Source organism: Leucopleurus acutus, assembly GCF_964270905.1.
Source record: "Leucopleurus acutus genome assembly, chromosome: 17".
In the NCBI taxonomy this organism is placed as follows: Eukaryota; Metazoa; Chordata; class Mammalia; order Artiodactyla; family Delphinidae; genus Leucopleurus; species Leucopleurus acutus.
The window spans coordinates 80,824,102-80,851,339 of record NC_139159.1 but is presented as its reverse complement, the minus strand read 5'-3'; the positions used below and the strand labels follow the sequence as shown (position 1 = coordinate 80,851,339).

The window sequence follows — 27,238 nt, the reverse complement described above, 5'->3', positions numbered from 1 at the left end:
TCACCTCAGCTGTGCTGCGTAACTCTCGAGTTCTGGAATGTCTGAAAGCCTTCTCCAGGGCCGCAGCACAGGTGCACATGCCGCACAGTGTGGGGAGTTGGGGACTTGCCCCCTTTTGGGGGGAGCTTGACCAGGGAGGGCGGGGGCTGGTGGAGAAGTAATCCCCTCTCCTCTGCCTGAGGTGCACACTTCAAGGCACAGTCCGTGACTCTTCAGAGGGACCAGCAGGGTGAGCGCCAGCGGTCCACATGGTAGCCAGCTCAGTAAGGCACCGTGGTACTGCGTTCTCGCCGCACCCCGTGCCCCCGCCCTGCTCCCCTCAGCATCCCCTTCCCAAACACCTGCTCCACTCCAGCCCTCTTCTCAGGCTCTGCTTTCCCGGGGGAACCCCAGCTAAGACAACATTCTAAGTGACTTTAAAAATACCTCTTATAAAACATGTCTTACATCTTATAAGCAGCATATAAAGAAAAGTCAAGGGGATGCTAATCTATCCAACCACACAGATTTGTCAAATTTTTACATTTTGCTGTTTTTGCATCTATTTTTCTAACTTAAGGAAAGAAAAATGAAACTCTTAAAACTCTGTGTGCTCCCCTGTGACCCTATTCTCTTCCTCTCTCACCAGGAGTGACTACTACCCTACAGTTGATTATTATAAGCAATATAGAGTATTTTTAAATATTTTAAACCTGATATAAATATGTAACTATCTCCTGCAACTTGCTATTCTCTCAACCTTATTAACATGAGACTTAACCTGTGGTGAGGTTTGTAGTTCTTAATTCATCTTCGCTTATATATAGGTTTCCAGTGTATCACAGTTACAGATTTATTTATCTGCTCTCCAGTTGGCTGCGCTTCGTTAAAAGCAGTTCTTTGATTTTATAAATGAGGCTGCAATGCACATTTTAGGAAGCATCCTTGTGCTGAACTCTGAGAGTTGGTCCAAGATACATGCCTACAAGCTGAGTCATTAGATCAAAGGGTTCTCCTCTACCACTTGGCCATGTTGTGCCAACCTGCCCTGTGAAGGAGTTGTACCAGTTTACACCCTTAGCAGCACTGAATGAGGATTCCCATGATTCTTGCTCATCTACATCTTGGCCAACACTTGGTCTTAGAGCACATTTTAAACATTTCCAATAGGTTGGGTGGGAAGTCATACCTGAGGGTTTTCTCTCCATTTCTCTGACTACTAGTTGTATTGAGACTCTGTTCCTATATATTGGCCATTGGATTTCGTCTGCTTTAAATTGTCCACTCTTGTTCTTTGCTCAATTTTCCATTGGATCATTTCTTTCTTATTGACCTACAGGAGTTCTTTATTAATTCAGAAGTCTAATCCTTTGTCAGGTTTATGTGTTGCAAACACCTTTTCACAACTAGCTTTTCTTTGCTTTGACTTTAATGTTTTTCCTTGTACAAAAGTGCTTCATTTCAGTGCAGCCAAACATTTCAGTCTTTTCCGTTATATATTTTTCCAGCTTGATTGAGGTAAAATTGTATATATTTAAGGTGTACAGTGTGATATATACATTGTGAAATGGTTAACACAGTCATGTCACATTTCATTTCACATTTCAAGCTCGTTAATGTATCTGTAACCTCTCCTAGTTACCTTGTGAGTGCATAGTGAGAACACTTAAGATCTAATCTCTTTGCAAATTTTAAGTATACAATGCAGTATTCTTAACTACAGTCACCATGATGAATATTAAATCTCCAGGATTTACTCATCCTGCGTAACTGAAACTTTGTATCCTTTGACCAACCTCTCCCCCTTTCCCCCGCCCCTCTACCTCTGGTTAACCACCATTCTGCGCTCTGCTGTTATGAGTTCAACTAATTGAGATTGTACGTGTAAGTGAGATCATGCAGTATTTGTCTTTCCGTGTCTGGCTCATTTCACTTAGCATAATGTTCTCTGGGTTCATCCATGTCAGAAATGGTGGGATTTTCTTTTTTCTCATGGCTGAATAATATTATGGTGTGTGTGTGTGTGTGTGTGTGTGTGTCTGTGTGTGTGTCTGTGTGTGTGTGAAAGGGGGAGAGAGAGAGAAGGAGAGAGAGAGAGAGAGAGAGAGAGAGATGAGTTTTTTTATTCACTCATCTGTCAATGGACACTTAGATTTTCCCATATTTTGGCTATTATGAATAATGCTGCAGTGAATATGGGAGTGCACTTACCTCTTTGAGATACTTATTTCATTTCCTTTGGATATATACCCAGAAGTGAGATTGCCGGATCATATGGTAGTTCTATTACTAATTTTCTGAGGAAGTTATACTCTGTTCTGTAATGGCTGCACCGATTTACATTCCCACAGGTGCACGAGAGTTCCCTTTTCTCCACATCCTCACCAACACTTATTGGTCTCTTTAATAGCCATTCTAACAGGTGTGAGGTGATATCTTATTGTGGTTTTGGTTTGTATTTCCACGATGATTAGTGATGTTAAGCACCTTTTCATATAGCTGTTGGCCATCTGCACGTCTTCTCTTGAGAAATGTCTATTCAGGTCTTTTGCCAACTTTTTTTTTTTTTTTTTTTTTTTGTGGTACGCAGACCTCTCACCGCTGTGGCCTCTCCCGTTGCGGAGCACAGGCTCTGGACGTGCAGGCTCAGTGGCCATGGCTCACGGGCCCAGCCGCTCCGTGGCATGCGGGATCCTCCCGGACCAGGGCACGAACCCATGTCCCCTGCATCGGCAGGCGGACTCTCAACCACTGTGCCACCAGGGAAGCCCTTGCCAACTTTTTAATTGGATGATGATGATGATTGCTATTGCTATTGAGTTGTTTGTGTTTCTTATGTATTTTGGGTATTAACCCCTTTTGAGACCTACTGTATCCAAATATTTTTTCGCATTTTGTAAGTTGCCTTTTCACTCTGTTGATTGTTTCCTTTGCTGTGCAGAAGCTTTTAGTTTGCTACAACCCCCCTTAATCTGTTTTTGCTTTTGTTGCCAGTGCTTTTGGGGTTATTTCCAAAAAGTCATTGCCCAGACCTATGCCAAGAAGGTTTTCCCCTGTTTTCTTCTAGTAGTTTTACAGTTTCAGATCCTACATTTAAGTCTTTAATCCATTTTGAGTTGATTTTTGTATATGGTGTGCGGTAAGGGTCCAGTTTCATTCCTCTCCATGTGACTGTCCATTTTATCCAACATCATTTATTGAGGAGGCTGTCCTTTTCTCATTGTGCATTCTGGTGCCCTGGTTGAAGATCTCTTTATATTTTGTATGTCTTGTAACTCATTTGAGAAATCTTTCTCTCTTTCAGGTCAGAAGTTGTTCACCTGTATTTTCTTCTACAGGATTTTAAATATTGCTTTTTACATTTATCTATTCAGTCTGTTTGGAACTTATTTTTGTTTATGGTGTGATGTAGGGATATCATTTTCTTTCTATCTGCATAACCATTTGTCCAGCACTGTTTATTGAATCTCCTTCTTAACAATCAACACTGCTACTTTGGTCATATATCCATTACCTTATTATATTCATGGATCTGCTTCTGGGCTGTTTTTTCCTTCATTGATGTGTTTATCATTGCCCCACTGCCTTCATTTTTACAGTTTTATGACAACTCTTGATATCTAGCTGGCCAAGTCTCTTCCAAAAATTTTCCTCGTTGTTGTTTTGCATGTTCTTGGCCCTTTGATCTTAGATATAAATTTTAGAATCAGTGTATCAAGTTTGACCAACACCAGAACAATGTTGGGATTTTTTATTGAGTTGCATTAAATTTATATACATTTGGAAAGAAGTGAGTTATTTAAAAATACTGAGTTTTTCTATCCTTGAACGTAATACATCTCTGCATTTATTCATCCCCTTTAATATCATTTCATAGAACTTTAGAATTTTTTTCATAAACATCCTGCATATATTTGGTTAGATTTTTTCTAGGTACATTACTATTGTAAATATATTTTCTTAAAAATTATATTTTGTACTTGTTTTTAGTTGATATATAGGAATGCTGTTGTTACTGATTTTGTGTGTGGATGTGTGTCTTAACCCTGTATTTAGCAACCTTTTTGAACCTATTTTTCCTCATTTTACCAAATATGACTAAATGTTTTTCACTTTTAATTCCTCTTATCTTTCCTAGCCCTGTCCCCTCACGAGAGTGTGAGTTCCGTGAAAGCAGAGATCCTGCTTCTCCTGTTCACTTCCATATCCCAAGTGCTTAGAATAGTACCTGCCACACAACAGGTACTCAGTAGATATTTATATTTGTTACATGAATTAATAAATAAAATTAATTGTCCTAATTCTAGATAGGAAATAGTGCGTACTAACTATATAGACGTGGCTTCACACGCACTCTTCGCTGTGCCTGGGCTGTGCCTCTCCTTTCCACCTGGCGGCCTCATCTCCTCCCTCCAACTTTACTCCAGATTCTTTCCTGCTGCTGGGCACTTCGCCCCCCCGACCAGGCAGATGGATCTGAAGCCTTACTCTGATCTCGGTTCTTCTAGGAAGCTTTCCTGGGCTTCCCTGTACTTCAGAAAGATGGATCCAGAAAAACCAAAAAAACCAAAAATAAAACCAAAAAGCAAATAAGAATTAAAAGTAAATTATATGCTCAAACACAGATTAAAACTTAAGAGAATCATCCAAAGAGGTATGGAAAGATAACAGAGTAAATGATACGATGGTGGGCACACAGTGCTACTGCAGTTTGGGAAAGGGAATTAATTTATGAATAACAGATAGAAAGCAAAGATCCACCAGCATCTCATCCTGCCAGCAATTAGGAGGAACAGAAACACTGGATCAAGCACCCCCATACTCAGACGGTGAGTCAGCAAAAACAGAGGACAAAACAGTATTACATTCCGACGTTGTTCATTCCTGCGCAGTTTTCTAACAACTATATTCCGTGGGTGAAAACAGCATGTATTTGAATCTTTTCTCTCCTGCTTTTAAATATCACTTCAATTTTCTGCCTCTGATAAATGTTTTATGAATTTCCTTTTCTGATGAGAGGTTTTGCTGTGATTAAAGATTTCATCAAGTTATGACAAAGGCAGAATAGATCTTCATTCTCGAAAGCTCATTTTCCTGTGAGCTGAGTGAAGAGGCCTCTCGGAGGCAGCTGTCAGAGCTAATGAATGTTTTTCCAAGTGCTGAACCTCTGGGGAGGACACCCCGACCCACAGAACCCAGAATCAGCTCAAGACGTGGCGCGCGACGTCTCGTAGTGCGTAGCGGGACGATCAGGCTGCTGCTTGAGAGTAAGTGCACGTATGTGTTTTGAAAATCTGGTATCTCACAGATGCCCAGTGGCCTTAGGATGCTGTCGGTCTTTGTGTATGTGAGCGCGCGTGTGTGCGTGTGTGAACCCCTGGACACGTCACTGCGCCCTCTCCACCTCGGTTCCCTTCTCTGGAAAGAACAGGGGACGCAGTTTGCGTTGGAATATGCGTCTTCATCCGCTGTGAGCGCTACAGGACTTCTAGCTCTATGTCTTGACTCTCGGTCATCACCAGCACTTTTCGTCATCTCCTGAGCCTCCCTCTCCTCTCCTCTCCTCTCCATCAGTGGGTCTCGGGAGGACAACCTTGCAGGGCTTTTGTATGAAATAAGCAATGCAGGCAGCCGGCACGTGTGGGTGTGAGTCCTGTCTCCCCTTTGCTTAACAACCAGCGAAATCTTCCCTTGTCACACTTTGGGAAACACACCTGAGAATTCAGATGCCCTATGGAAGGTCATGTTTTGAAGAAATGCTCAGCTGAAAGAGACCAGAGCACAGATCCTTTTCTGAGGCTTTTTTTTTTTTCTTCTCTGGAAATCTCCTTACCCTGTTCCTCCAGGAAGGAGGATGGCTGCTGCCTCTGTTGCTGTCTGCTCCTGTCTTAGGTCCGGTTGTCCCGTTTTGATGAGCGGACGCTTATCCATCAGCTGTCATGAGCCAGCTGCGACACTTGGTGTTTGAGATGCTGTGTTAGTTTTAGGCAAGCACTGGACCGTAATGGGGACCTGACAAATGGCAGCTAGCACAAACGAAGCGTACGTGGCTGGAATTTTGTTTTTCACATGTAGCTAATGGGTCTGTGCTATCATTTCCCAGGGCCCCACTCTGCCCTCCACAGCCGTGGCGTTCGTCCCCATCGCCCCCTAGAGTCCCTGAGCTTCTTGGCGTCCTGCTCCTCCCCGGGGAGGAAGCAAAGGGAGTCAGGAGGTGGAAGGGTGGCGCCTTCCCCTCTCAAGGACTTGTCTTCTTGTTTGGGATGAAAAGTCTCCAGAAGCCGGTTATTGGCTGGAACTTTGTTCCATGGCGCTCCCCTTGGGGAAGGGAGCGGCGGGAACTTGGTTACTGCAGTTTTACTGTCTGCGGTAGAGAAGGCCAGGGAAAGGAGGTTTCAGGTGGGTGGTGAGTGACCCCAGGTGTCACCCACAGTTCTGGGGGAGTGAGGGGTGGCCCCCATGAGGACTCTCGGTGGACATGTGCACAGACAGCATGGGCACGGCTCTCTGTGGACCCCTGCCCAGCACCTGGCCTGGCACCCGTAGAAATCCAGGGCCATGACGTGGTCACTTATTGAATGACACTGTATGCCGAGTGCTTTCCCACTGGGTCACGCGTCCTAGCGGTCACACGTGCGAGGCTTGGAGAACTCAAGTTACCTTCCCAAGGTCACTCAGTGTGTAAAGGGCAGAGCTGGGTTGTAAGCATGTGTCCCAGGACCAAGGAGGACCTCCTGTCCAAACCCATTGTGTAGAATTCACAATTAGTTCAGAATGCGTCTTCTTCGTAAGCCTTTGTGTCCCGGGGTACATGACATTTTGATAAATCGTACTTCTCGTGTCCTCCAGTGGTGTAAAATCTTCGGGGGTTGGGGGAAGCGGAGTCACCCTCCTCTTTGGCTGCCAGAAGATGCTGAACTTGGCTTTGTCTTTGCACCGCAGTGCCCGGCAGTGCCACCTGCTCCTGGACGTCTTCAACTCCACGGAGCACGAGCTGACAGTCAGCGCGCGGAGCAATGAAGAGCTCGTCCTGCACGCCGGCGAGTGCCAACGGTGAGTGTCGTCACGGCCCCACGTGCTCCCTGGCCCTGCTCTCATCACCCTGCTTGGGAGGTGCTGAGACAGTCCAGCCTCGAGACCTTAGAGGGTGGGCAGTCTGGTCCCCCTTTCAGAGGCATCACAGCCCTTATTCAAGTTCAGTGACAGGATCGGTCGTGGTTGCAAATCGGAGCCAAGTGTAAAGTCAAGGTAGAAATGAATGGTGTCCGTCCAAGGAAGCAGCACCTCAGCTACAGATGCTTTCAGGCACCATGTCTGAGGATGCCCAGACATCTGGGCAAGACCTTTCACTTCTAAATTCTTAAGAAAGCTGGGGTCACTGGGTGTTGATCTGAGGGACGCATATCAATGTCAATGGGAAGTTCCTTGGAGAAATTAATGTCACAGGAGACAGGCCAGGCAGAGGTGCCTGGAAGAGGTGCTGTGTCACCCGAGCTCAGCCTTTGGAGGGCAGAGAGAGGTGGCCCCCGTGGGCCCTGGCCAGGCTCAGCCGCAGGACGCGCCCTGGTCCGGCAGAGGCGAGCAGCGAGCCAGGGTGGAAGTAAGAGCTGACCAGGAGCAGAGCCGGGGCCACAGGGGCAGGTCCGGAGGCAGGTCGAGCTCGGTGACTCTGGAAAGAAGCTCTTTGCTGTGGTGGGGATCGCTTCCCCAGGGCCTGGCCCACTCGCACTCCTCTGGGCCTCTCTCCAGACCAGGAGCTGTGCCCCCAAGTGCAGCTTGGATGTTAGGGCCACACCCTTATAGGTGGGGGTATAGCTGGAGTAAGATATAGGTGAAATATCATTTTTATTTGTAATTGCAAAATACTTGAAACATATAGAAAATAATTTAGATACTAGCATACCATATCTCAGGTTTCAGCGTTTTGCTATATTTGCTCGAGATCTCTCCCTCTCTGTCTCCCTCTCTGTCTCTGTCTCCTTCTATCTTTCTGTCTTCTCTCTCTCTCTCTCTCTCTCTCCCTCAAGGAAATAAAATGTTAAAAAAAAATAGTGGACGTTAACACCATTGGTCAGTGGGGAGGAGGGAATGCAAAGTTAAATCGCAATGAGAGAGCACTGCACACTCGTGAGAGTGCTTAAAATGACAGACTGACAACGCCAGGTGTCCACAAGGAACATGAAGCAGCTGGAAGGTTCATGCCTGGGTGGGAACGTGAAACAGTGCAACCACTTTTGAAGAGGCTGCTGCCGTTTCTTACAAAACTAAACATACACGTACTCTGCCCAGCAGTTCCAACTCTAGTTATTTATTCAAGAAAAATTTAAAAACATATGTTCACAAAAAGACCTATAAAGAATGTTCCAAGCCAAAAAGTAGAGCTCAGGTGTCTGTTACAGGAGAATGAATTAACAAATGGTGGCGTTTTCCTAATGGGATATTACTCAACAACAAAAACTGATAAACTCCTAATACATCACCATGGGAGAATCTCAGGAACCTTATGCAGAGTGCGGGGAGCCTGACCCAAAATAGAATGTACCGTGTGGCTCCGTTCATTTGAGATCCCAGAACCAGCAAAACTCTTCTGTGACGGTGGAAACAGAGAATCGGTTGCTTCTGGAGAGGTTGGGATGGGCTTTGACCAGGAAGGGGCACAAGGGGATTTTCTAGGTGATGGCCATGTTGTATAGCTTGACATTTGGGTGTGGGTTCCACAGGTGCTTGCCATTGTTAAAATTTAGCCAACGTGTACTTAAGATTTGTGCATTTCTCTGAGAGTCGATTTTATATCAAAAGAAAAACTGTAAGCAGATGTTAAACTCTGCCTGTTGAAGGACTTGGGGGTGGTGTATGATATCTGCACTAGTCTTTGAAATGCCTAAAAAACTAGATTCCTGGATGGGTGGAGGGATGGGAACACGGACAGACTGAGTTGATAAAGCAAATAGAATAAAATGTTAATTATAGAATATACCAGTGGGTATATAGAGTATTCTCCGAGGAATTCTTTCAACTCATAAGAAAATGTTGGAAAAAAATAAGCAACTGAAAAAGCAGCGAAGGGCTTCCCTGGTGGCGCAGTGGTTGGGAGTCCGCCTGCCGATGCAGGGGACGCAGGTTCGTGCCCTGGTCCGGGAAGATCCCACATGCCGCGGAGCGGCTGGGCCCGTGAGCCATGGCCACTGAGCCTGCACGTCTGGAGCCTGTGCTCCGCGACAAGAGAGGCCGCGATAGTGAGAGGCCTGTGCACCGCGATGAAGAGTGGCCCCCGCTTGCCACAACTAGAGAAAGCCCTCGCACAGATACGAAGACCCAACACAGCCAAAAATAAATAAATAAATAAATAAAGCAGCGAAGCCTGACAGCCCCGCCCCCGGCCCCCGCCCCCACCTTCCTTTCTCTTCCTCCTCCCAGAGTCTGTGTGTCTCGGAGGCCGTGGCATCATCCACTCCACGCTTTACTGCTTTATTGTATTTATTTATAGCCACAACAAGCACTGTATTCAGTTTTTTTTTAATGACATTAGTGGTTCCACATCGTACGTCGTTTTCTGCGTGTCTTTATAACTTTAAATCAGCGCTGTGCTCTGGAGTCGACTGTGAATCAGGCTCTTGCCTTCTGACTGTTCTTCGTGATTCGTTCGTGAATGCACCGTTTATCCCTCTCCACGCTGATCCACTGCGAGATTGCTTCCAGGGTGTGGCTGTTTAATGTCATTACTGATGATGATGACATATAAATGCACAGTCGTATTTGCTGTCTGGGGCTGATACTGGGAGGGCGTTGATGGCCTAACCCTTGAGAGGAAGGAAACACTCCCCCTCTAGAGCTCCTCGTTCTAGGGGGTTCTTGCTGTGTGGGCGTGTGCAGGGCTCACGTGCTCGTGCACGGAGGCCGTGGCGGCCGTGCTGAGTGTTCTGGCTCCGGGGCGTGAGGACAGGCTCTTTCCTGGGCTGCTGCTGCGTCCCTGGTGCTCTAGGCCACCGGCAGCGGCCTGGGCCCCGTGCTGGTCCCCAAGTTGTGAAGGAGACCGTCTGCCCCCTGCCTTGTCTGCCTAGTCTAGGTGTTCTGATGTAGCCTGGGATCCCAGAGGACATCCTTCTGGCCGTCTCATGACACCAACATAAATCCTGCTTTAAAAAAATTACAAACTGCTGAGCTTGTTCTAAGCTTGACTCACTGTCAGCCACAGAAGTCAGCGATGTTAACAACCCCGTTCGCAAATAAGCACAGTTCAGTCTTGTGCTTCCGGCTTCTTCCTTGTTAAGCTTTTTGCTTAAATTCTCGTTTCTTGATGCATCTAACTCACGCATTCTTTATTCATTCATAAAATATTCATTCGATAAATATTGATGCTTCGAGAACTTGCTCTGCGGTGCCTGCGTCAGGTTCCAGGAGCCACAGGATGAGTAAGCAAGGACCCCTCATGGCCGGGAGTTGACGACACTCCCCGGCCGGGGCGGCCCTGCCACTCCTGCCTGATGGGACATCCTGCTGTTTTGGGTGGGGGGTAAACCGGAGGTTGTGATGCTCCGTTCTGTCTGGGGAGTCAACTTTGGCTCTGCTCCCACTGCCCCCGCTAACCCAGGGGTGACCACCGGGCATCCCAGCGTTCGCGGGGATGCAGGGAGTCACTGCACTTCCCTTTCCAGACCTCTCCAGCTTTGCCTGGTTTGGACACACGCTCTGCCTCCGTGGAGAGGGCCCAGGTCTTTGGTCTAACGGAGCAGGTCTGGGGGAGGAAGCTGTGGTGGGTGGACCTTGAGCTCAAGGTGGACTCAAGGTGGAAGCCCCTTGAGTCCTGGGCTGCTGTCCCCGTACCTCCAGGTTCTGTCTCCTTGGAACCCAGTGCCCTCCCAGAGTCCTGAGCTCAACCCCCGAAGGCTGTCACCCGGCACCCCACACACACACCTCGGGCTTCCCTAGGCGCTCATGAGGGCTGCCCTCGGCCAGGCTCGGCCACTCTGAGGAGAGCAGGGCGGGCCAGCTCTCCCCGGTGGTGAGGGCAGCGGTGGTCCTCAGACTCTGGCTTTATCTCCCAGTGCGTGGCAGGCCACCTTCCCACTGCTCCCTGGGGAGTGGGCAAATGAACCACGGGTTCTGCCGGGGTGACACAGCCTCACCCTCAGTGAAAAGCCGTATTCCTGGAATCCACGTAGCTGTGATGCTGCTCTTCTCAGAGCCCTGGCATCCTGGGTCACAAGGCATTTGACATCCTTTTAAGGGTGACCTGCAGTCCAGGACAGGGACCAACTCCAATTAGACTGTCGGGAGCCTGCATCTGTCTCTCCCTCCCTCCGGGTAGAAAGGCGTGCCAAGTACAAGAGAAACGTGTCCTTGGAGTCACAGTTTCTGAGCCCCGTGTGTTTGCAGGTCAGGCACTCAGTCCTCCTAGTACCCTCACACAGGAGATTCTGTCCGCATGTTATAGACAAGCAGACTGAGTACAGAGGTCAAAGGCACTTGGTGGGACCCAGGTCTGAATGACGCCACGGCTGAGCTTGGAATGGTGATTTAAGATGGGCTGGAGATGCTAACGCCTATGTATGGAATCTAAAAAACAAACAAAAAGATGGTCACGAAGAACCTAGGGGCAAGATGGGAACAAAAACACAGACCTACTAGAGAATGGACTTGAGGATACGGGGAGGGGGAAGGGTAAGCTGGGACAAAGTGAGAGAGTGGCATGGACATACATACACTACCAAATGTAAAATAGATAGCTAGTGGCAAGCAGCCGCATAGCGCAGGGAGCTCAGCTCGGTGCTTTGTGACCACCTAGGGGGGTGGGATAGGGAGGGTGGGAGGGAGACGCAAGAGGGAGGGGATATGAGGATGTATGTATACGTATAACTGATTCACTTTGTTATAAAGCAGAAACCAACACATCATTGCAAAGCAGTTATACTCCAATAAAGATGTTAAAAAAACAGACGGGCTGGAGGGGGCAGGGGGAAGCAGGTTCTGTTTTCTCCTCTTTCCGCTCTGTGCAGCCTTAGGTAAGCTGTGACTAGCGCCGAAGTCCATTGTCAAGCGTACAGGCCGGCAGGAGTCGGGGAGGCGGGGGAGCAGGCTGGGTGTCCGGCTCGGAAGGCTTTCATTCATTCCTTCAACAAGCACCTCCCGCGTGGCGAGCGAGTACCACGCCCTGCCAGGAGATAGCATAGTGAGTAAGGTCCTCACTGTGTCCTCACTGCACTTATGTTTGGTGTGGAAAAAAGGCAGGGATTGTCGCACAGGCTGAGGAGAATCCAAAGCTGAGAGGAAGAAACCCAGCTTGGGGCTGGGAAGGCTTCCTGGAGGAAGCGGTGCTAATACAGAACAGGACACTGAGTAGGAGTGAGGTAGAGCTGGAGTGCCAGAGAGAGCAGCCCAGGTGAAGGGGCAGCACACCCTGGAAAGGGGCGTGTGCATGGGGTGGCGTGAAGGGCCTCTTCACAGGCTGCATATTCGAGTTTTTAAACTGGAAATACCACTCTTATACCCGTATTTCCTAGGGATATCTATGTCATCTTATAATTTAAGATACAACGTTTCAGCAAATGGATGTAGCAAGTACCTTTTCACCTTCCTCCTCTTTTCTGTGAAAGGTCCTTTGGAAATCGGTGACTCATCTCTCTTTCTGTGGCCTGGTTGATGCATCAGTTCTGTAATTAAGCACCATTAGTTAACTTCACTTTTGCCGTACACAATTTGTGACGCTTGGTCTGTGCTGATTGCCTTTCCTGGGGCTCCACGCCATCGGTCGTGACATTGAGAATGTCCTCCAGACTTGCAGCTAGATGCCTGTAGTAACATTCATTTTTACCCGAGGGGTGGTGTAAGGAAGAACCCACTTTCACAAGCATCTCTGCCTTTAATCCTCATCCTCAAGCTGTGGGCATTGTGCCCATCTCTGCTTATGTGTAAGAGAGCTCGAACTTGCCAAGGGCCACGCAGTTCGTTGTAACTGGAACCCAGGGCTGCCCAGTCGCCACCATACCCCTCCATGGGAGTTACCTACACTTCTTTAGGCTATGTCCCCGGAACTGGGCATCCCCCCTCCTCCAGTTTCAAAAGATGACCAGAAACAGTAGAACGCTTTTCTGAGTGAAACAGCATGAACTTCCTTAAGAAAATACAGTGTCGCCAGTAGCAAATGTACTGGAAAAATTAAGGTATGATAGTTATTGTGTTTTTGCTTAATTATCAAACCGTTAAAATTAAATTTCACGACAACCCTCATTTATGCACAAATCTCTCTTAATTTACAGTAACAGATGCCATCTCATCCCGTGCTTCAGGCCACCCCGCCTTGTCCCGCCCTCACTCACAGGGAGCCACTGCCTGCTTGGCAGGCCTGGCACGTCTGGTCCAGGCGTCTCCTCGCTGGGGAGCCTCGCCGTTGGCTGGCTGAGAACAGGTCAGCCCTGTCCAGTGTCCGGATGGTGCACCGCACGGGTCCTAGAATGGCTGTCACGCCAGAGGGGCAGGGACGGGCTCTAGAGCAAGTACAACTTTGGCACTCTGAGACTTTCCCCTTGATGCCGTCCAGGCCTTGGGGGGGCCAGACCCTCACATCTGGAGGATCCTGGCGGGGCTCTGGGGCGGCAGTGGGAAGGCCTGGGTGCCCCACGGCATTGTGGTTGTGTTTCTAGGGTTCTCTTGATGGTCTGAGGAGTCCAGCCTGTGGCACAGTGCTGCATTCAGCCCGCAGTTTGTTTCCGGTTTAGCTTTTCTTCTTCTGCCTCTTGAGTGGCTTTAGATAAGCCTTTTCCCTCCTCTAGGTTTTAACTTCTTCCCTGGTCCTTTGAGAGGCTCAGACAATGTTTCCTGTAGGAAATTGAACGAGCAAAAGAAGTGATCACGTGATAAGCGATGACTTGTGATCGGTTACTTGCTGGGCTGCGTGTTCTGTCTTCAACGTGTCTTTTGAGGTCGCTATCATGACCATCATCCCTATTTAGCAGGTGAAGAAACTGAGGCTCAGAGAGGTGACCAGCCAGGTGACCACTAAGGTCCCGTCCTCCTCTCATTTTGACTTTGGTCTTCCGTAACTCCCCGCAGAGGGGTTTGGGGAGCAGCCTGTGCGTCCTCTACCCCCGCGATTGTTCACCTGTGTGCAGGTGCCCTCCCTGGGAACAGTGAGTGTGTCAGCAGTGATTTCTGCGCAGGCCAACCTCTGGTGTTTACCCGAGCCCAGAACAGCCCCAGCCCCAAATGTCTAGCTCCTCCTACCAACTGTCTCCGTGTCTCTCTCTCGTTTAGTTCTGTCGAACGCTTCACGGAATCATGCAAGGAAGCCCTTGTTAGGAGCCCAGTGTTGTTGCCCTTTGCTATGTAACCGCAGCTGGAATTTGCGCACGGCCTCCTTCCACGGGTGGCCTGCCCTGTCCCCTGCAGTCAACAAGCCTGTGCCCCCAGCCCGGTGGTCTCTTCTGCAGCCGTTCTGAGTCAGAAGACTTTGTGGATTTTCTTTGTTCCTTTTTCAGGCTGGGAGGAAAGTGGGAGAGTCCTTCAGAAAGTAAACTTATGGAAACCAGGAGAAAGCACCTTGGTGTGTTCTTGTCCTTTCAGCTGCCCGATGGGGAAACTGAGGCTCGGGTTTGCTTCGCAGGCCCTGGGCAGAATGACGCTGGTGCCGGGCGCCTCACTCCCTGGCCACAGCGTCTCCGCCACCCCACTCTGCATCCCTTCCAGTTAGCGGTTTTGCAAGTCTCCTAAGAGAAACCCGATGGCGCCAGAATCAATAGGATCCCCTAGTGATTCGTAGGCAGCAAGAAGAGGGGTCAGAGCTCAGCCTGGAGAAGCATCCAGGTGGCAGAGGTTCGATACCTGGAAGGTGCTGCAGTTTGCGGACTCCGATGACAGGAGAGAGGCTCTCCTCTTCGTGAGAAGAGAAAAACCAGGTCACTCGCTTGGGCTCCACACGCCGGGCAGCTCTGTGTGGCCTCTGTTGTCCTGAGCGACTGGAGCCTCCCTGGGGCAGGAGGTGGTGCCCCCTGCACCCACGCCCTGGCTGCAGGCTGGTGTTCAGGCACCCACCCCGTGGACACGGGCCTAGCGGGCGCAGACCTGGGGCCACACAGAGCCCAGGCCCGGTCTCGCTCGGCCACTGGCTGGCTCGGCGGTCTGGGTAAGTCGCCTGGCCTTGTCGAGCTTTCAGGTAAAGTGGGGATGCCGATGCGTGTCCTGCAGGTCGTTATAAGTCCTAAAGTTAGTCCAGGCTGTGTGCCTAGCACTGCACGTGACCCCCGGCAGGTGCCCCATGACGGGCAGGTCGTGTTATTTTCAGCTGTGAGAACGGCTCCCACCGCCCGAGCCGCCAGGCCTAGGGAAGGGCGTGCGCTGGGGGTCTTGTGCTTCCTTTCTGGGGAGATGACTGCAGAGTTCTGCTCAAGTGCTTAGTTATGACTTGGAGCCGCATTGCCCAGGCTTCTGGGCGGTGTCTGACGTGGGGACAGAAGGTCCTCCTCTGTCAGGAGCCAGAGGCCACCCAGCCACTTCACAGGGAGGACTTACTATGAGGACTTGTTAACGAGGCCTGACCAGGGAACTGGTAACCAGGTAACTGGAAGGGTAGAGGGCGACACTGAGGCGTCCGCTGTAGCAGACCTGCCGCCCCTGGGTCTGGGGGCCGAGGTTATGGGCCGGCATCATTGCAGTTGGGAGCTGGGGGTTGGCGGGACGCCCGGGGTCTCGGGGGAGGTGCACCCACAGGAATCTCAGGCAGATGACCACCCCTGGGAAGTGACAGGAAGGCCCGGAGAGAGCAAGACCGTCCCCCTGTGGTCCCTCGACCTTCGGCACAGACGGGAGAGCAGAACGTGGCCTGCAGGGTCAGCACTGCGGGACTTCAAGCCGCGATAGAGCCGCCCCACCCGGTCCTCCCCGATCTCCCCCTGGAGCCGCGTCTTGCTCCTCTGTGTGTCCATGGACTCTTGGATGGTGTTTGTTATTTTCTACCTCGCGTCTCGCTCTTGCCAGACTAGAGGTTCCCAAACTTTGCCTCAAATTGTTATTACGGGGCTCCCCCCACCCCACCGCATCCTGATCTGATTGGTTGGGTGCCACCTGGGCATCGGGACCTGTAAATCTCACCTGGCGACTCTAGCGTGTGGCCCTGTGCGGGGACCACGGGGCTCGACTGGGGGTTCCTTGAGGGCAGTGTGTGTGTGCTGCTCAGCTCTGAACATCCCTCTACCACCTTGATCCACTGTCAGGCACACAGCAGGTGCTCAGGTAATGTGCATGAGTGAGGGAGTTAGCAGTGGGCGTGCTGAGTGTCATCACAAGTGTTCCCCTCCTCCTTAGGGGGCCTCCTCAGGGCGCCTCCACTCACAACCTGACTCAGGCAGGCTTTAAGCTGACCCCATCGGGGGACACGGTGGTGATTATCCTCCTGGTTCCGTTCACCAGGAAGAGGTGGCGGGTCATGACACGGGTCTTGTGTTCTCTTTGGTGCTTATCCCTCACACTCCCAAGCCCAGGCTCCGCCAGCCACGGTGCTCCAGTTGGTCTGCAGCTAGAAATTCTGGGGACTCATCTTTCCCTTCGTGGGGATTGGAGTCTGGCCGTGGAGCCCCATGCGCAGACCTCTCAGGGCCCCCAAAGGTGTCTGCCCACGTGTTAGGGAAAGGGTCTCATCTTATCTGGTGGGACCTGGACCTTGCCCTGGACCGAGCCGAGACGTGCGCTGCAGCCCCAGCTCTGCTGGTCCTCGGTCGTGCCCTTGGCTGGTCCTTCGCACTCCCTGATGCTGACGCCTCATCTGTCAGATGGGCAGGGGAAGAAGCCCAGCCATGCCCACCTCGGCACTGGGCCAGTTCAGTGAAGGTGCCGAAGGGAAGGGGTGTGTCGTTATTCATTCTTTTACTTAAAAACTTTATGTGGAGAATTCAGATATATACAAGAGGTGCCGCCACAGTACTTCTCACCCAGCTTCTATAACTAGTGACTCATGGCCAATCTTTTTCATCTCTCCCTCACCAACTGCCCCATTTCCTGTGTTATTCTGAAGCAAATCCAAGACGACGTATCGTTTCATCTGCAAATATTTTAATAGTCAACATTGGAGTTCTTTTAAAAAACATAACTGCAATGCCATATCATGTTTTAAAATGAGCAGTTCCTCAATATCAATGTTTAAATTTCCAATGATCTCGGTGTCATGTTTTGTTTTTTCTTGTTTCTTATTTTGTTTTTTTTTTTTTGCGGTACGCAGGCCTCTCACCGCCGCGGCCCCTCCCGTTGCGGAGCACAGGCTCCGGACGCGCCGGCCCAGCGGCCATGGCTTACGGGCCCAGCCGCTCCACGGTACGTGGGGTCTTCCCGGACCGGGGCACGAACCCGCGTCCCCTGCATCGGCAGGTGGACTCTCAACCACTGCGCCACCAGGGAAGCCCACGGTGCCATGTTTTTTAAGCATTTTTTGGAATCAGAATTCAAGAGGTTGATAAGTCTCACGTCCATTTTTAATCTGTAGGCTCCCTGTGCGTCTCTTTTTTCTCACAAGTGTTCATTGACTAAATCAGGTCCCCCAGCTGGGGATTTGGCCAGTTGGGTGCCTGTGGTGGTGGTGACCTTGCTCCTCTGACTGACTTCTTTTTCTTTATTCCTTATTAAATTGGTAGTAAGCTCTAGAGGCTTGATCATATTCAGTGATAGTTTTCTCTTTTTTTTGCAAAGAATCTCCATCAGAAGGCACTGGTGTCTGCTTATCTACTTTCTGTAATGGAGCCATGATTATTAGATCTTTTCCTTTCATCTAACCTTACACCCCAAATGCATGCCTTTTCATCCCCAGCGGATGAGTAGACATTAAGAAATTCTCTAACTCTTTTTCATAAGCTCAAAATGAAACACACAAGCATTTTCTGTCTGAGGTTTGGAAAATGAACAGATGAAGAAGTGAAGCCGCTTCCTGTGTCTCTCTGCTCTGAAGCCTCCGGCCCGTCAGATGATTAAGGCTCATTGTTCCCAGCAGCTGCCCAGGGGGAGACATCGGGGTAACGCTGGTGCCGCTTATGGCTCTCAGAGGCCCAGCGGGATTGGGAAACCTCGTGTCCACCTCTGGTAGCTGACGCAGCCCTGGAGCTGAGTGGCTCCAGGTCTGGCAGGACCAGGCTGCGGCCCACACGGGAGTGGCAGCATCCTGACTGTCCACGGGAACTGGTTTCAGGGGCTGGTGGGGAGAGGAGGGGAAGTAGAGTTCAGGACGTCTGGGACTTTGCGGCACATATTAGCCCGAGCGGCATCTGTGTGTATTTGTCATACGTTATGCTGCTTCCTCTGAAACTAACTTAAGCTTGTAAATGTTTGTGTTTTTCCAGGGCAAGGTTATTTTTCCCATTTGACGAACAGCTCACTGCAGCTCAGGATGGGAGAGCTGGGTGTTTCCTGTGGCCCGAGTGTAGGGGGAGGTCGTGAGTGGACTAGTCTGGGCAGATCTTAGCAGACCTTGGAGGCCGATGAGTCTTAATACATTTTTAATGAGGGATACATTTGAAGATGTCTTTGTCTTTTGGGTTTTCCCCGTTTTCACCTTCAGGATAAATGACAGCTTCACCCTGGGCTGAAATCCTCCTGTGAGAGCCATAGTCAAAGCCACGTCTTTGGAGGGGAAGGGTTGGTCACAAGAGAGCTCGAGGCAGGAGAGTGTCAGCTTGACCTTTTAGGAAGTGTCTGGAAGGGGTGACAGCTGGTGAGAGCCTGGGTGGTCTCAGGTAGGTCATGGTGGCTGCACCTGGGGGCGCCCTTTGGAGCAGAGAGAAGAGTCGGGATCCGGAGACCCTCAGGGAGGAAGGCTAGAGAGTTGGTGGGTGTGGGTTGTGGAGAAGGAAAGGGAAGTTTCTAGTTTGGGCAGCTGGGGGTGGTGTTGCCATTTGCTTGCCTAGCAGATGCATGACCAGGGCGGGGTGGGGAGGTTCTGAGGGCACAGAGGCTATGGCTGCAAAGCTGCTGTCCTCACAGGGGCAGCCCACTTCCTGCTGCACCAGAAATGCCCCGCTGTGACCTTGGGCAAAGAGCGCAGCATTGGGAGCCGAAGGTCTGGCTTCTAGTTGCGTCTCTGCCAATGCCTGGCTCGTGCCCTTGGGCTTGTCATTCAGGCTGCCAGCAAACTGGGGTCTCAGTTGGGTCCTGTGAGGAAATAGCAGTGGAGCTGACTGCAAGCTGCAGGACACCTGGAAGACTTCCCCGCTTTATTCTCCTCCCTCCCAGGAGCGAGACCTTGGGGAAAAGGTGGGGCAGAGGCGTGCTCTTCCCCGTCTCCCGGGACAGGCGTTCTGTATAACCGGCGCCTTTCTCTGGGGCCCCACAAGGGATCTCAAGCTGCTGGCACCCGGTTCTCCTGGCCCTGATCGGGCTCGTAGCCAGCGAAGCTCAGAGAGCCTGCTGGGCCCCTGCGGGACTCCGGGGTCTGCCCTTTTGTTTGGGCCCAGCTAGCACCTCTGTTCCCCAGCTTAAGGAAGCTCTTCCCGTTCAACCCCACACACCGCCTTTGGGCCTGGGAATGGGACGCAGATCCCACCGTGGGAGGAGCAGTGAAAGGAGGGTCGGGATCCTCGTCCCGGCCAGCAGTGTGGGGCAGCCTGAAGCTGGGCAGGCTGGTCCCAGGGCCCGAGCCTGCAGGGGTCGGCAGGGCTGAGGCCAGTCCAGGGCCCCTCCCCTGGGCTGGGAGTCTAGTCCACGGCGTGCTTATCAGCAGACTGATCGATGGCCCAGAAGAATCGCTGCGTCCTTTCCCGGACTGCCTTACCTAGCCTCTTTCACAGAAGGGAGCACTGCAGCGGTGAAATTGGGCTGGAACTTGGATAACAAGGCAGCCTCACAGCAGAGTATTAGAACCACTGGTGGCAAAACTGAAAGGAAGTGGGTGTTGACATGATGGAGTCGTTTAATCTGTGTCAGTTCAGAAGGTCTCCACGAAGGTACATTGACTCAAAGGACCCGTTAGCCGCTGGAACCTGCCCACGATGGACACAGTAAAACCCGCGCTGGCAGAGGAGCTCCCCTCGGCTTCCAGCGCGTGAGCCCCTGTGCCCCTGGCCTTGGAGGGAAGGGGGCGTACGAGGCTTCCTCCTGGACCACTTGCTGACGCCTCTGCGTTCTACACGGTCACGCTTTCTAGCCCTCCCCGTCAGCAGGAGGCTTCTGGGCCTCTCGTGTCATCCCCCCACCCTTCTGTCATCTCTGCGTGCCCGTTGAGGAGACAGGCTCAGCGGGATCAGGTGACCCACCCCAGGTGACACTGCCCGTGGGTGTCCGAGCCAGGGTTTGAAGCGGGCTTGTGACAGGCCTACTGCGGTGAGCTCCCTCCTGTCGGCTCCCTGGCTCATTCTCATTCTGCCTGTGAGTCGAGAGCTTCCCAGGAGCCTCTCCAGGCACCAGAGAGGCAGGTGTTACAGGACAGTGGCTTGGAGGACCCCAGAGTGTGTTGGGAGGGAAGGGCCAACGACTGGACGATCAGATAGCTCAAGGGCAAGGCTACATGACAGACCTGCGCAGGAGGGGCGCCATCACCGCGTATCAGTCCCGAGGCCGTGACGCGGAGCATTTTAGCACAATAGCGGGCATCCGCCCGTTCAGGGCCATCTTATCAGTTGCCTTCCCTATCTTTCAACTTACGAATGAATATATTGCATAGGTATTATATGCACACAGTATGTGCACCGTGCATATACACGTGCTCAGGTGTACTTACACACACCTGCACACACGCATAAAACTATGAACGTTATCCTTACTATATTCAAAATACTGTTACAGCTCCGGGGGTTTGTGTGAAGTGCAGCCGTAGCTGAGAATCTCTCCACTTCAGAACTAGTGGAAACGCCGTGCCTTCAGGGTTGCAGAGACCTGGGCCAGGTCCTCCCTCCTTGACCTCTGCCTGTGGCGCGATCTCGGGCAAGTTGCTTACCCTGCCTTGGCGTCGGTGTTGACATCGGCACACCCGGGCTGATGGTGGTACCTGCCCGGGGCGGGGTTGAGAAGGCTGAGTGAGTAGCTCTTATGTACCTGCAGCTGCTCCAGACATGCCAGTCCCCTTGTGTCACCTCGGAGGTGCGTGGGGTACCCTGCTGTGTCAGTCACGGGGCATCCTGAAGGGAAAGAGGCAAAGGCCCTGTAAGGAGAGACTTTACAGGGAGCAGACCACGCCTCCCTTCAGGAATGTCACCTTGTTAACGTACGGTATCAGTTGTCCACCAGCTGCCCGATTCCAGAGGCCAAGTCCAGTTGCCCCCTTCTGCTGTGTCCTCCCCCCTGACATCAGGGTCGTCTTGGAAATCCCTGAGATTCACGAAGACTGGGCATCCATCGCATCCTGGGAAAGAGCTTAAGACTGCTGATAGTAGCAGCCTGTTTCCAGGGCTTGTTAGTGACCAGGGGGCACATAGTCAGAAAACAGGCACCTGAGAGCTGTGGGAATTGTTAAGGCCATGGGGCAAAGGCTGCGAGTTTCTCCGTTAAATGTATATACATATATTTATAAAAAAAAGAGAGTGCATGTGTATGTCATTGTGTACCCTCCATCCGCCTACACCAGCTTTTTATTAGGGAAAGTGTTTTTTGTTTTCTTTTCATTCTTGCTGTTGTATATTGTGGGTTTGGACAATGACGCGTATAGTGACGTGCATCCATCATCATAAAATCCCCCGTGCTCCGCCGGTGCATCCTTCCCTCACCTCTGGCCCCTGGTCATCAGTGATCGTTTTACTGTCTCCTTAGTTTTGTGTTTTCCAGAATGTCATACAGTTGGAAGCATACAGGATGTAGCCTTTTCAGGCTGACTTCTGTTATTTAGTGATATGCACTGAAGGCTCCTCCGTGTCTTTTCATGGCTTGATAGCTCCTTTCTTTTTAGCACTGAATAATATTCCACTGGAAGTACCACAGTTTGTTTATCTGTTTACTTCCTGGCGGATGTCTCGGTTGCTTCCAAGTTTTGGCCGTCGTGAATAAAGCTGCTCTAAGTACCCATGTGCAGGATTTTGTGTGGATGTAAGTTTTCAGCTCCTTTGGGTAAACACCAAGGGGCATGGCAGCTGGATCGTATGCCAAGAGTTTGTTTAGTTTTACCGGAATCATTGTGCATTTTAAAAAGCCAAAAATAATGCATACTTTTTTTTACCTCTTTCATCATCCAGTTTCCAAGTACCGTCCCATAGCAATAGGAAAAAGAAAAAGAGGGAAGAAACAGTGCTGAAGTAAAACGACACATAGCGTGGTGTGGGCTTGGGGCGTCCCGTTCTCTGCGTGCAGCGCCCCGCCCGACCCCGTCGGCCACATCATCTCCTGATCCTCGGGGACTTAGGGCTTCCCCACTCCTCCCGCCTTTTATCCACGCGTCCCCTACATCTCATGCTGGGGTGTCCTTCTTTGCTTGCGTGTCTCTCTCTGCCCTGGGAGCCCCCTCTGGGCAGGGATCATGTTCTCATCATCGCAGTGCTGGCTCCTGGCCTAGTGCCTGGCCCAGCAGGAGCTGGATCGAACCGCGTCCTCTGTCATTCAGTTTGGGCTGAGCTTCTCCGCAGTAACAGAAGCCCCGAACCTTAGGCACTCGGTGCCGCAGGAAGATTTGTTCCTTGCTCACGTTCTGTGTGCATCACAGGTTGGTTTAGCTCTGCTCCACTTTGCTTTCATTCGTGACCCACGTCCTCTGGAGCCATCCTGGTCTGGGGCAGAGGAAGAGGGACGGGTACCGGCCACATGATCGCTCAGGAGCATCCTGCTTGGGTGTGGCCCGGGTCGCCGCCTGCACATTCTGTTGGTCAGAGAAGTCACAGGGCAGCCTGAGATCAAAGAGGCGAGGGTGGGCAATCCTGTAGGAGGGACACCAAGATGTGGACAGTGCTGGAGTCCAGGTACTTTCTTTGCATTTAAAGGGAAACTGCCATACTTCTTTGGGTCTTCATCTTTCACTTTTTGCCATCTTGAGAGGATGGTTGCTTTTTTCCTATATGAACATATAACGTTACAGTTGACTCTGCATTCTTTCGTTCTTTCCTACATTCGTTCAGAGGCATTACTGGAGTACCCATCGCGTCCTAGGCACCATGCTGGTGCTGTGTGGAGGAGGGCTCACAGACATACCCACTTAGCCTGGTGTGGTGCACATGTGTGCTAGGCGTGGAAGTGAATCCCTTGTTGTTTTAACTGGGGTTTATTGAGCACCTGTCAGACTCTGGCTGGAAGCCCAATCTCTGCTCTCAGGTTTTGTTACACGAGACCAGAAAGGGACTGATGTGTGTGACACCCGGCACGCGCCGGGCACCGTGCTGCCAGCTTTACAGACTTGCTTACTGAGCCTCAGCAATTGGAAGAGTGGGCAGCCTGAACCTATCCAGTAAAGGGCGAGACTGAGACTGTGGCTGCCCCATCCCCCGTCAGAGAGATTCGGGTGGGAGAGATTCGGGCCAGAGTCCTCAAGTGTCCTACCCCGCACTCCCACGAGGCCGAGTGAGGACTGGAATTCGGGGCACCCGCTCTGGGGTCGCATGGCACGGCCTCTCCCTGTGTCCAGCTCCCCTCTAGGACGAGACAGGACCTCATCCTCCCTGCCCAGGAACCCTCTCCTCTTATGCAGGGCCTAGCCTGGAGGAAGTGCTCCTTGGTATTGGTTGAAATCAGCTGTCTTCATCACCTCATACTAGCATCCTGTTTAAAGTTGTTTTTTGGGAGTTTTTTGTTTTTTGGTTTTTTTTTTCAGAATTGATATGTACCAAGGACCTTTTTTCTCTTTAAAAACCTCCCTCCGAGAGAGCTCGGGGTGTTGTTCTGGAAAGCCTCATGATGGAGGCTGCACGGCCCCCAGGACACCTGTCTGCCTTGCTTCCTCCATGGCTGTGTATTGCTGGTTAGGTTAGAGGGAATTCTTTTATTTCCAGTTAATTATCTCTTGCGAACCTGTTCTGCATTCAGCACACAGCAGACTCCCTACTTAACATGTATCTTCCTTGCTCCCTCCGGGACTCATCTCTCTTTTTTATAAGTAATTGCATTGTTTGTGTTTGCTTCTTGTGTTTTGGAGATGTTTCTGGAAGAGGGAAGCAGAGGTTATGGCTCCTGAATGCTAATGGACACCTTGAGAGGGGTGTCCTGCGACCAGGAGGTGAAGCTGCTTTGCTTTGGGAACCTTTGTTCTTGATAAGTAGTTCTGACGATAAAAAAGGCACTGTTTCTGCTAAACAGAACCTGAGGACCACCTTGTCAGTCTGTATTCCCAGCTCTGTGCCCAAGAGGTGTGTGCAGACACCAGTCTATTCACAGGAGACAGGGTGGCGGGTGGTCGAGAGGACCTGATGCTTCCCCCAGGTGTTTTGCCTGACAAAAGGCGATTTTCAAGGGTGTCATGTGGGGAGCATCTGTAACCTCAGGAAGCAGACAAGCCAGTATTGCAACTACAAAAGGCATATTTCAGACCACACAAGAATATTCTTAACAACCCTTTCCAAAGGCCCGAATGTCGGAGGCCCTGTGCTAGGTGCTGAGGGTCTGCAGACGAATAAGCCGTACACTGTGCACTGCAGTTACAGGTGGTGCGGGAGGGAGCCCGGATCTAGGGAATGAAGGTGGACAGACTGACAATTACCGCCAGCCTGGGCAGCTCAGAACAGACACGGCCCTGGGGGGCAGGGGCGCTGAGCGCCCTCACCCTGCCCTGCTTTCCTTGCATCAGTATGACGTGGTGCTTCCGTCTGTGCTCAGTCCCGGGGAGGAAGTCAGTTGCTGTTGGGATAATTTTAGGGACAGCTTTCCCCTGCTGCTTTCACTGAATAGTCTTCTCAGGTGCGCCTATTAATAGCACTGGGGTCAAAGTTCCTTGGTAGAGATGTTTAGTATTTTAGGGAAATTAAAAATCTAGCCTCTGTCAAACATTATTTTTCCCAGAATTTGCTGAGTGCTTGAAGTTACACAGTCTTGCCATGTTTGTTTACCTTATTTAATCTCTTCGTGTTTTCTTTAATAACTATTCTTAATATTATTTTGGAGATGCGGTTCTTCTGAATATTTGTAATGATTGTTCTGAAAAATACCTCTTAACTCCATCAAACTTTGGAACCTTGAAGTTGGAAGGGGGGTCTTTGAGATCGTCAGAGCCCTGACCGCTCATTACCGGTGGGGACCCTGAGGCCAGCAAGGAGGCAAAGTGGCCTTTTCAGGATCTCACAGCTGCCTGGAGGGAGAGCCAGGCTAGACTGGGCGTCCTGGCTTCTAGATCCCAGGCTGTGGCTTCCTAGCAGGGGGTTGAGTCAGGGTGTCTGAGAGAGGAAACACCCTCAGAATCAAGTGTAGGCCGGTGCTCTGCACTGCGCCCTTTCCCTGAGGGAACAGATTCCTCTCTTCGGTCCACCTGGAGAATGTGTGCATTCTCCCAGACCCAGTCTAGCATCCTCTCTGCCGGAGGCCTGCTGAGACAGTTCCTTCTTCTCTGTGTCCCACAGCTCCTGGCACCTGCCCTGCTGTTAGACTCCACTCTGCCATGACTGTGTCTACGGGTGTCTCTCCCCAGTGAGTGGTGACGCTCCACTCACCAGCGGCCATGCATTCCTCATTGTCTCTCTCCCTAGGGTCCAGGGCAGTACCAAGTGGTTAACAAGGGCTGTAGGCAGGACAATGCCGCCCGCCTAAGAGACGTCCACGTTCCAATCCCCGGAACCTGCGGATGTGTTCCCTTACGTGGCAGAAGGAGCTCTGCAGATGTGATTGAGTTAAGGACCTTGAGATGGGGAGATTACCCTGGTGTCTTCGGGCTGCCGTAACAAAGTACGACAGACTGGGTAGCTTGGAAACGGTAGAAATTTCTTTCTCATAGTCCTGGAGGCGGAAGTCTGAGATCAGCTGGTTGCTCTGGGAGGGGGGTTTCACACCCAGGTCTTTGTGGCTCCAAGCACTCCTGGCACTTTCCCGGCATCTGAAGCTTCCAGATGCTTCTGCCGGTCCTCACATTGCTGGAGGTTGTGTCTCACAAAGTGGGCTTTGAGGACGTTGGTCGGGGTCAGCTTTCTTTCCCATTTCCTCTTTGTCCCCTGGTGGGCATGGCCCCCTGTGGTCCACGGGGATTTATGAGCTTTTAGAGGAATGGGCCTCAGGTCTTGTGGGTCCCTCTCCCTTCCACGTCTGGATCTTCTGCCATGAAGTGTTAGGGTTTCCATGAGCATAAACGCACCTTTGTGCTGCAGCCTCACTGCAGAGCCATTTGAGAATCTATAACAAAGAGCCTTGAAAGCTTTTGAGCCAGTGAGCGAGTCCCTCCTGGGAAGCTGTCCTGATGAAAATAAATCTAAACTACAGAGTGAGGGTTGAACACAAGGATGTTTATTTCTATGTAATTTTTAGAAACCAATATGTCCGACCATAGGGCATGATTAGTGAATTACGGTACATTTGTATAATTGACTGTTTGCAGCCATCGGAGATGGTGTTTTTATAGAGTTTGTAATGCCGAGCTCCGTTGTCACAACGAGGATTGTGATGCCAGCAGACACAGGCAAGGGAGACACGCTGCTTAGATGAGAGTGAAGCAAACGCCACGTCTGGAGCAGGTGGCCCTGGCGCCGTGGTCCACGAGGCTGGGATGTCCCCGAGCTGCTGCTGAGACCCGGGGCGGGGGTGTTGGGGAGCCCCGCCCAGGTGCTTGCCGAAGCTCTTGGGCCGTCCCTTGGGATTGTGGATCCTCCTGGCCCCAGTCACTGTACCTGACCCCCTGGCTCTGTGTCTGCCTGTTCACCAGCTGGTGGGCAGCCACCGATGCTTCCACGAGGCTGGGAGAATCTGAAGTCCATTTCCCAGGATCAGGACCGATCACCCCCACTCCAGGCCCAGACTGCAGAGGAGCTGAATTTCATGCCTGCAGCGTGGATACATGTCCACCGCTTAATGTGTGGAAGAGACAGGACATAAACTGGTATTTGTAGTGTGATACACAATGTGTACAAATCAACTAACACGCTTAAGCAAGACAAGCACGGCGAGTTCATGTGACTGGAAGGGACTGCAACAAAGTGCGTGGGAAGAGAGCCGTGGGGGGTCTTTTCCTTCTGGTTTTCAGTGTTTATGATGTGCATGTAGTAATATTATTCGAAATATATACAAGTCATTTTTTTTAAATCCTCACCACATTGCATGACCAGGTGCGTTTCAGTTTTCCAAAGCCATGGTGTTCGCCTACCCATTTTATTGTGGGGTGTGTGCATTCAGACTGCTCACTTTTTGTCCACCAGGAGCGCTGGGTGTCTCTGGGGACGTGGTGGCCTCGTGCTCTCTGGGGCAGATC

General features: G+C 51.0%; 1 protein-coding gene across 3 annotated transcripts in view; it reads left to right on the top strand.

Annotated features, from left to right (window-relative positions):
• TRAPPC9 (trafficking protein particle complex subunit 9) overlaps positions 1–27,238 on the top strand; it is a 509,341-nt gene that overhangs the window by 318,996 nt on the left and 163,107 nt on the right. For all 3 annotated transcript variants that reach the window (XM_082858827.1, XM_082858825.1, XM_082858826.1), the window contains one exon: positions 6,922–7,032. In XM_082858827.1, coding sequence (XP_082714953.1) covers positions 6,922–7,032 — 111 coding nt within the window. The remainder of the gene's footprint in view (positions 1–6,921; positions 7,033–27,238) is intronic.